The sequence below is a fragment of the Mytilus galloprovincialis genome, chromosome 9 (assembly GCF_965363235.1).
Source record: "Mytilus galloprovincialis chromosome 9, xbMytGall1.hap1.1, whole genome shotgun sequence".
In the NCBI taxonomy this organism is placed as follows: Eukaryota; Metazoa; Mollusca; class Bivalvia; order Mytilida; family Mytilidae; genus Mytilus; species Mytilus galloprovincialis.
In genome coordinates this window covers 2,018,244-2,028,654 of record NC_134846.1, presented here as the reverse complement: position 1 = coordinate 2,028,654, position 10,411 = coordinate 2,018,244, and the positions used below count along the sequence as shown (strand labels likewise).

At 34.5% G+C, this 10,411-nt stretch overlaps 1 protein-coding gene and 1 pseudogene across 1 annotated transcript; both read right to left on the bottom strand.

The window, feature by feature from the left end:
- Positions 1-2,794: 2,794 nt before the first annotated feature.
- On the bottom strand, positions 2,795-4,160 carry LOC143046457 (uncharacterized; annotated as a pseudogene).
- A 2,305-nt stretch (positions 4,161-6,465) lies between these two features.
- Positions 6,466-9,109, bottom strand: LOC143044226 (uncharacterized). The gene is made up of 3 exons (XM_076216157.1): positions 8,975-9,109; positions 7,734-8,066; positions 6,466-7,230 (listed from the first exon to the last, which is right to left on the bottom strand). Exons 1-3 carry the CDS (start codon positions 9,050-9,052, stop codon positions 6,532-6,534), a joined length of 1,110 nt encoding a protein of 369 aa, XP_076072272.1. The 5' UTR covers positions 9,053-9,109; the 3' UTR covers positions 6,466-6,531.
- Between the last annotated feature and the right edge of the window lie 1,302 nt (positions 9,110-10,411).

Genomic DNA, 10,411 nt, shown 5'->3' with positions numbered 1-10,411 from the left:
TGTTAGACAATATTTCCAATTCTTTATACAGATAAACCAATTCTGAGTAGAACCACTATTACTCCTATAATGCTGATTTTGAACTTATACCTATATATCAAAATGGTTCTCATTTGAGCATGATATTAAATTACATATATATGACTATGCAAAAACCTCTCCAGCTGAATATTATAACAGGGGTATAAAGCAAGGGGAACAACTAATATTATTAATATAGGGCCCAACTTGTGAAAAATATAAAAGATAAGTATAAGCATTATGGATATTTGCAATTAAAAAAGTATTTAGTGGCCAAGTCAGAAGCCTAAACAAGCCTTGGCTACTAGTGCCATGCTTGTTAATGTATTTGCTCATTAATATACCTAAAGCAGACCATTTAAATATATAGCTTATTGCAAATCAATGGGTCATTCTTTTATGATCTAGGGAGAACATGACATTATTAGAATAACAATTAGTAAACCAGAATAAATTCAACATTTCTCTGAGCAAGAATTTATGATTCATGTATCAGAGTCTGAAAGGGATAATTATGACCAATTATATACTCACTGCACAAAAATGAAAGGGGAATATAGTGCTAATTAGTGTCTGTCTGTTGTGGTGATTATCAGGCAAAACAGTAAATAACAGAAAAGGTTACCTAGACATTAAAAAATACAGTTTGTATGAAATCAAGCATTCCTAGAATCTAATTTATCTTTATAGAATGCACTGCATTAATGATTGTTGTACAATGACCTATCATTATAATTGCTTATATCCACAATATTTGAATATCTTATCTGGATACATGTAGTTCTCAACATGAATGGTCAATGCCAATGGAAATTTGACCAAATCGTCTTATTTTTATATTTGCATTTCAATAAAAGAATGACTGCAACTGCATACAGTAAATTTCATAAATTAGCAGTGCCTTTATTACAGTGCAAGATATGAAAACAAAGATTTCAAAATGTTGTTCTCCGGACCCTCCCCCTTTTTTCCAACTATATTATTTATTCAACCGTACTGAAAACACAAACAAATACAAAGTAACTGTAAGGTGAGAGGGTTTATAAAAAATGTAAATATATCATACGGACAGAAAAACAAGCTTAATTTTGATTATTAGAAGGAAAATCAGCGTTCTCTGTTAACAAAGGGGAGTAACTCGTTTGGAACATTGAAAGTCAAAGGAGCGTTTTAATATCGACGATTTAACTGAAATTCTGAAGAGTCGGTTGTAAAAACGAGTAGAACAAGGGCATACTGGCCACTAAGGTTGATATTTTTGGATTTCCCAGAAAGAGAATTTGAAATTACACTTCGCTAACATATGGCAAAGAATACAGATATAATAAGTAGTGATAAAAATGTGTCCGAAACTCCGAAAAAGCACGAAATGTGAAATGATTTGACTTTGAAGTTGGTTTTGTATGCATTATCTTTAAAAACAACACTTTGCCATGATTTTTTAATGAACTTTAGATCTTAGGCTACCAAAAGGTGTCTTAAACTTAAAATTTAAACGTCTGCATGCCCTAGTTCTACTACGATTTATTTGTCAGTATTTTACTTTCTATTACGGGTGGTCACGTGACCTTTTCCCTTGGTCTAAAAATAGATTTTTTTTTTTTTCAAAATCTACATCTATTGTCTTTATACACACCGACTATACCATGATTGGAGACAACTATTTATTTTCTGAACACTGAATTTGAAAACACTGCAGTTTTGTATCTTTTCATGTGGCGAACAACCTTAAATTCACTGCGCTCCTTTGAAACTGCTGTATCAATTTCAGCCAAACTTAGGCTAAATGAGTTTCAGAGTATCTAGTATAAATTTTATATTTCATTTCCTTGTATGTCAGAAACATAGCTCCTATGGCTAAAATAGAACATAGGAGAAAATGATTTTTTTTTTTTGCTTTTGAAGAAAATAGGACGATTCAAAGAACATTTAAATAAATTGAAAAGCCAAAATAATCATTGATGAGAGATTTAACCAAAAAAATTAAGGTGAGCGATTCAGGCTCTTGAGAGCCTCTTGTTTTATATCAATTCGAAGAACCAAATTACATCAACAAGGAGTCTAACATCGTTTTACCCATATCCTCACTGTTTAATATCTTCTAGCATTCAGTCCATGTTAAGTTATGGGGAGAAAACTCTGCAATATGAAACCGAATACTAGATGATAGCAAACATATAGACAAGGGTTTGGGAGGGGGGTTACTTTTTTTTTTTTTTTTTTAAATACAAATAACACCCAGCTTAGACTAGCAAAAGAATATCTTTTGAAATACCACCAATATGGAAAATGGTTAACACTATTGCCGAACCGTATTCTTACGGCCAACTACCGTAAACGTGGATATTGAAAGAATGACCATTCTACTATGGTCACATGTACATGTACTTCCGCTAGGTAAATTGACCAATGAGGCTATACCCATATCCTCACTGTTTAATATCTTCTAGCATTCAGTCCATGTTAAGTTATGGGGAGAAAACTCTGCAATTTACAAAATCATACGTGGTAAATCACATAAGAATTAGAAAATACTTCGCAATCACATAAATAATAACACTTTTATTCCCAATACTCAAAACAAAAATGTTTATGAACTTAAAATGTTTAATTGCCATCAATTACAAGACCAACATTAAGTTCAAAATATATAAGCATTAATTCTATAAATCATAGTTACACAACAAAATACAAATTGTATGAAATCCTTCAAATCACAATACTTAGATGCAAACATATGTATTCTAGAACCTATTACTATTAAGATTGTCATTTAAAAAACCCTTTTTAGCCCGGAAAAATCTGCCTTCTCTCTATATTGTAGTTCAATATTTTCGGCTTGGCTAACAGACGCCGCAAGATTCGAAGCCACAATTTCAGAATCAATCAGTGTATTTACACGACCATAATATTCCGCACTTGCTTTACCGAACCACCCAACGTGATTCATCACTTCGTCAACATTGCTAGCTGAGTCAGACAAAGCCATAGTAACAGTACAACCAGACCGGAAACTATGAGGCGTTTCCCCTTCATATATACCCAGAGTCGACAGATAGTATCGTAATCTCTCATATACCACAGAATAACTAACTGGTTTCTCCAACACCCTACCACTTTCTGAAACTACCCTAAACAAGTAGCCTTTTGTCAAATCCACATTACACGAGTGGGCAAATTGAACAAAATCCAACAATCCTTTTACCGGGCAAACTACATTGTCATCGCATCTCTTGATGACGAACGAGTTACTCCTACCCTTTTTCCCGGAGAGTTTTACCAAACGTATGCTGGAAAACAAACCCTGAACCGTCTTTAAGAAACTTCACCTCTTGTGCAACAACTATAGAGAGATCACTTGCTCTATCGCCAGCAAAATACTGCAACTTAAACCAAGCTTGATCTCTGTAAAGAACAAATTTTTCCTTAAGCTTAGAACCGTCTTTTTGAAGTTCCCGAGAAATAAAAGCACTAATAGATCTAATCTTTGTCAAAAATATAGGCTTCGCCTGTTTGGGTAGAATATGCGCCTTAGCTTGTTCGACTTGCACCAATTTTAAATACTCTTTGATTACAGGTGAAACTGCCGGATTTCCTTTCCTTTCCACATCGCACCAAGTTCTACCCAACCCTTTATCATCAAATAAATTTATCAATTGGTTAATGATACCTTCTACTGTTGCCGAAGCTAATCGGTTAGGACAAGAACACTGAAACATACCCTTTAATCCCAAATATTGACAGTTTATATCATGGACAGTAGTTTTTCCAAACTTATCCTTCCAAACCAAAAAATTTCTTACATCATTTGGTCCACATGTAGCTAGCGAAGGCTTTTTCGGTGATTTTTCAAGAAAACAAAGAAAAGTTTCAAACAAACTGTTCTTTCTTTTATAGTCGGAAGAAGAAATCATCCGTTCATCCAAATCTGCTGTCCGATCATTTATTGCTTGCCAGTCTATAATAATGTCAGCACCCTGCAACAAACCATTGGAATATTTACTATATATAAAACAGTAGATACTCTAGCTTCGTGAAAATAAGACCCTAAATGCAAACAATGACCACCTTAATCCCACTTTATCTAGAATAAAGCCACGTTTTGATGGCGTCTTGACTACACCTTTGTCACCCTTCATACCAAGACATACCGATTCCACGGAGTAGTATTTCAAAATTGGCCACCATATTGGTAAAGGTCGCATTTCGGGGACAATAATTGTACAAGAAATGCCCTGCTCTCGCAACAGACTCAATACTGGAAATACAAGTACGAAAGGTGGGTAAACATACGGATTTTGCTCACTCCTCAGGTTCTGTGAGAACAAATTAACTCCTGCAGAACATGGGGTAGGCCATGGAGTAAAATGTTTCAGTGGAACACCTGTAGATGACTTCATGACATTAGAATCCAAAGACATTAGGTCAACTGAATGTGGACCATACAAAGACTCTACCAGTAACCACGACTCCTCACTTAACATTGAATCCGCGGTATTAGTTAATCTTGATGGGGCATCCGCTTCGTTTAAACAAGAAGGGACATATTTCAAATGTAAATCAATGTTATAAGTTGACACATGGCTAAATATTTCTTTCATGATGCAACTTAAAGCTCTAGACTTGCAACCTTGGTTTTCCCATGCCGCTATAACAGCCATGTTGTCTGTAAACAAATCAACCCTAGAATCTTGCAAAGAACTGTCTAAAGACTGTAACGACTTCAGGACAGCATCAGCCTCTTTCTCATGAATTGGTCTACAGTCATTTGTATCCCAATAGTCCCCCAATGTCATTGTACTCGCCTCAAGCTTCACTGAAGCGCCATACCTGAAACCAGAGGAATCAGTCGACAACTCAATCACCTTGTGAAATTCAGACCTCCATTTGGAATATCCAGTCCAAGTATCAAGAAAACGCCAATGCATTAGTTCATCCCTCAACGGTCCCAATACCTTAACCTTTCTACTGTTTTTAACGCAAGTAGATATTGCAGCATTCACTTCCCTACAAAACAACTTGCACCCTGGAACAGCCAATGTCAACGAAATACATTTACCACAAAATCTTTGCAGTGTCCTCAAGTCAACCTCATCCATTAAAAGTATAGATTTCCTCAAATCAATAAATTTCAACTTCTTATCATCAGGAAGTATGTACGCCTGTTTAACAGAGTCAACTAAAAATCCAAGAAATTTCTTACATGTGCCAGGTATTAGTGAACATTTACTAAGAGACAGTGTATAACCTAGCCTTGTCAGCAACTGCAACACCATATAGGTTATTTTACTTGCTTCAAGTATAGCATCATCGCTATTCTTACTTCCACCTGTAACAACAAACCTATCGTCGATATACAATGTATTTATGACGTCTAGCTGTCTTAAATAAGAGGTCACACAAATTCCTATCGATTGGTAGATAAACGGCGATGCTTTCCATCCAAACGGTAGAGTAGTATATGTCATATAAAAACCACCGAATTGAATACCAAAATATGTCTGAGATGATTCTTGCAAATTGACATGGTCATAGCCCGACTTTTCATCACATGTTATCATCAAAGCATTCTCTTGAACCAACCTATGAACATCTTTTAAATTCTCCAAATGAAAAGGTAAATCTTTGACCCATAAATTAAGATATCTTTCGTCATGGCATAACCGTGGTTTACTTGGTTCTACAGTTAATGGCATAATAACTTTAGGGGGTTGACATTCACCTACCCTTCCCAAAAGTTTGATGCACCCAGTTGAAATTCTCTCGCACAATTCTTTTGATATAAAAGCAGAGTATTTTTTACAAATAGCTGCATTCTGAAAATAATTTCTAGGGGGTATTTCAGAGTCATAATTTCTTCCCTTAAAGTTTCCCTTAAAACGTCGAAAAAACTCTCCAACATCAATTCCATCTTCAAGCCACTTCACCACGTCTTGATGTGCATTTTCATCAAGAATAAGCCTCCATTCTGATACACAATTATGTAACTGTCCAGAGACAAATTTATCAGGGTCACGTAATTGTAAAGAGTCTATATCAAACAAAACATTATCATGATAGACCTCTTCCGCACGTGGACTGAGGTTTGTAAGTGAAGGAACTCTGCCTTTAAGTGTTAGCCATGCTGGTTTTCCCCTTACTGTTACATTCAAAGGATCAAATCCACTTTCTAACTCCCACTCTGGGATTTGTACAAAAGAATCACCAATAGTTGTATCCGTAGTTCCCTGTAGATAACAAAGAAACTACTTTGATTTAAATGAAAAACCAGCATAAGTTACACTCAAAGGAAGAATTCCTTCACCTACAACCCGCGTGGAAAAACCACTAAGGGATCAGTGCCCCTTGGACTGTAGACAAAGAAATTCTCAAATTACCATACAGTAGCGTGTTGGTTTGAAAACCAAATAGCAAATAAATAGAATAAAAAACACTATGCAAAAATTTCTTCTACATTATTTTGTTTTATTACAAAAGATAAATAATTATCAACAAATTAAATTGTATCCTTCATTTTCCTTTGGCCACTTTCATTTTTTCACAGTCTTTTATCTGATGTGTATGACTTTCACAAAAGTGACAAGCGCCTCTAGGACGGAATCCAAACCTAGCCCCCATGGGCCTTGTATTCCTGTAACCCCCGGCTGTAAAATTACCATACGGTTGCACACCTTGAGGTAGATAATTTGGCTGATACATGGAATACATAAGCGGGTTCTGGAATTGTGGGTACAAATTACTCAAAGGGGATTCTTCCCGCTTTGGAGCATTATCACTACCCTGAGCAGCGTTACCATCATTTTTGTTCTCCGATTGTTTCTCTTTCAAACATTTAGAAATAGCCTTCGTAATCGTATCAACGGCTTTCCCACCTAAAACTGATAGGCACAAACTAGAAATATCCAGTTTGGAGTAGTGCCTGTTTGCCTGCCTAGCCAGCTCTTCATAAACGTCCGCATCATCGTGATCTAATTTTTTGGAAAATTTTGCAAGTTCATCTAACGTTAAGAGAATTAGAGAATCGCTTGGATTCTGTTGCAAGCACAATGTCCTCACCTTGTCCTTCAGCTCTGTTATTATTTCAACTTTGGTCTTTTTTTCCAAGGAAGCTATCCTATCTTCTAAGGTATCACTAGCAGTAGACGAGTCAGGTTTTCTTTTCCCAGCCTTTGGTTGAGTGTCCATATCAGAAGTACTTTGTATTGGAGCCTATAAAAAATTCATGTAAAAAACATTTGAATAATGATAACATTATATTTCAATAAAAATTATATATATTCTATTTCAAGCTCAAAACTTTCATTCATTTTATTCTAATAAAGTCAATATAATAGCATATGAGTTGGGTAGCTTTATTTATCACCTATGTTATTGTTATCTGTGTTAAAGTACACGTGACCTTTTTGTAGACTCATTCTTATTCAACCATTTAATTAATCTTAGTGTATTGATTAGTAATTAATTTCAGCTGTGTATTTCTAAAATATCATAAATACTATAGTTTTATATATAATAATGCTAATACATAAAGTGAAAATCTGGAAAACTATTACGAAGCATCGTATATATCTAATTTTTTTTTTTTTTTTTTTTTTTTTTTTTTTTTTTTTTTTCAAAATGTAAATAAACACGAATGATTAACCCGAGGAGATAAAACGCAAGTAAAAAATCGCGCTGGGGAATATTAAATATAGAAAAAATAAATAACTCACAGAGTCTCCTTCCGAAACCTGCAGATCTTGACCCTTCGGCTGTCCAAACTCATTTGCATATATAATCAGTGAGTGGAGGATCCACCTGGCCTCACCCACATCGTCATCACTTCTCCCAGACAACTGGCAAATTTCATCCAAGTCCTCCCCAGTAAGCACCTTTACATGTTGCGCTATCTCCTCCATGTTCAAATTTTCAGTTTTCAGTTCTTTATTCATTCTAGCTAATCCTTTTAATGATTCCGGCTGTCCTGGTCTTATACGTTTGATTACTGGAACTAGTTTCATTCCCTTTAAACTATATCGCTTCTTTAGGACTGGTGGCAACACCATCTAAAAATAAACAACCAAAAGAATTTATATAGTAGTTATCTTCATTTTATTAACATTGCATACAGCTAATTTCACAATGCATGCAGAGCAAAACCCTGGTTGGCATGCTTGCTTTTTTTAAAAAACGTTAACTCAAGTTTTGTAATTAAGATTTAAATCTTCAAACAATATATATAGTAAATATACTATATTTAAACCTGATAAGAAGTTATTCAAATAACTATATATTATATAATATACCAACAAAGCAAGCAACCAACCAAAGTCCCGCCCTACACGCATCAAGAAACCAGCTCTAATATTGATTAATCAAACACGCACAACTGAAGAAATCAAGCAGACCGCGTAAATAGAAAATAGAACGATTAACAAATTGAACTAGATATAAACCAAACGGTTTTCGTAAAATGAAAAACTACTTCTTTTCATATTTCTGTTCAAAAGTAGAGACATGCTACATTCTAGAATCTTATTTAATCCATTAAATAACACGCAAGATTACTTGAATTATGCAGCATTAAATGTATTCTTATTATAACATAATAAAGTACCAACATATTACCATGTTTTATTCTGTTCACATATTCGCATGCTTCCCACGTGCAACCCGAGCGGTCAAACGTGGTCCTATTTAATTTTCTACATTCTAACATTTATTCTCTAAATTCTGAAAAAACCGGCACGTACTCTTTCATTATATTATAATAAAATAACACCAATATAAAAAATATATAGCCACCAAGGCTCCTGACCACCAAGGTCAAAATATCTCATATTAGCCACCTAGGCTTTTGACCACCAAGGTCTAATAAATCTCATTAATAGCCACCAAGGCTTATGACCACCAAGGTCTATGCCACCTAGGCATTTTTTTTTTTTTTTTTTTTATAATAAAAAAGATTTGTTACCTTTGTAAGTGTCAGTACGGCTGCCGTTCTCCAGTAGACACGTCTTTCTACCTTCGGGGATATTGAAAGAATGACCATTCTACTATGGTCACATGTACATGTACTTCCGCTAGGTAAATTGACCAATGAGGCTATTTAAATTTCATTCTTATTATCGAGGTGGAAAGACTTTCAATTGTTCTCTGAAGAATTGGTTTTTAGTTTTTATTTTTTTTTCTTTTTTTTCTACCGTCTGAGGTCCTTTTTTGTCTTACAACATATCGAATGGATTTTTGGCCAATGATGTTGTACAGTAATGGGGGTTTCAAAACTCACCCTGTGTGACCGAACACTTATTCTTTTAGGAGTTATCTCCCCATGTTCCCTTTTTCTTGTTATCACTATATCTCTAAAACCGTAAAAGATTTTAGCAAACTGTTTTCACCAAATTGTTCGTCTCCTCTTAAGAATGATTTGTTTTATTTGACTTGAGTGATCGGAAGACATCTTATGGGAGTTATTTCCCTTTGAAAATTTAAGATAGGCGATTTGTTGGATAAATTCATATGTTATAAGTCGTAGAGGCCTTCAGTCTTTTGATATGAAGTCCTTGGTCCATTTAAAGGAAATTGAGATCAAGGTCAAAGGTCAAGGTCATGTAATAAATTTTGAATTTTGCTTGTTATCGTTATTCCAAAGAAACTGTGACAGTAAATGATATGATGTGTTTGCCAAATAACTGTTTACAAAAAGGCGCAACTTCAACCTACTTAAGTCGAAGAGTTTTTGTTAACCCTTATAGGAGTTTTTCCCCTGTTGTATTTGAAATCAGTATTTCTCCACAACCATACAAGTGATTGTCCTGGTTTTTTTTTATTTGAGATCACTGACCTATGACCTCAAAATTGAGGTCAAGGTCAAAGGTCAATTTGACGTTCTAGATTTTGACATTTGCTAAAAATACTTTCTGGTTCATTATAAAACAATTAAGTCTTCTGCATAAACCTATTAATCTTATTTTTTTTATATCAGTTTGATTTACCATATTATATCAACACGGAGTGACATTTTCTAACATCGTTTTTTAAATTTCATTCTTATTATCGAGGTGGAAAGACCTTCAATTGTTCTCTGAAGAATCGGTTTTTAATTTGATTAGCTTTGCTTCCAAAACCAATTGAGAAATTTGTAAGATGTTACCAAAAACAATTTGAAAATTAAGCAATGGTCTTAAAACTGCTTATTTACATACAATACTACTAAGATGTAAAATCACAAAAATACTGAACTCCGAGGAAAATTCAAAACAGAAAGTCCCTTATCAAATGGTAAAATCAAATGATAAAACACACCAAACGAATGGATAACAACTGTCATATTTCTGACTCTGTACTGGCATTTTCAAATTTTGAAAATGGTGGATTGAACCTGGTTTTATAGCGCTAAACCTCTCACGTG

Excerpts from the sequence above, each read along its gene's own strand:
- LOC143044226 (XM_076216157.1), bottom strand. The coding sequence starts at position 9,052 with ATGGTCATTCTTTCAATATCCCCGAAGGTAGAAAGACGTGTCTACTGG. Across the intron at positions 8,067-8,974 it reads CCGTACTGACACTTACAAAG|ATGGTGTTGCCACCAGTCCT; the intron begins GTAACAAATCTT and ends GTTTATTTTTAG. Across the intron at positions 7,231-7,733 it reads AGGTTTCGGAAGGAGACTCT|GCTCCAATACAAAGTACTTC; the intron begins GTGAGTTATTTA and ends AATTTTTTATAG.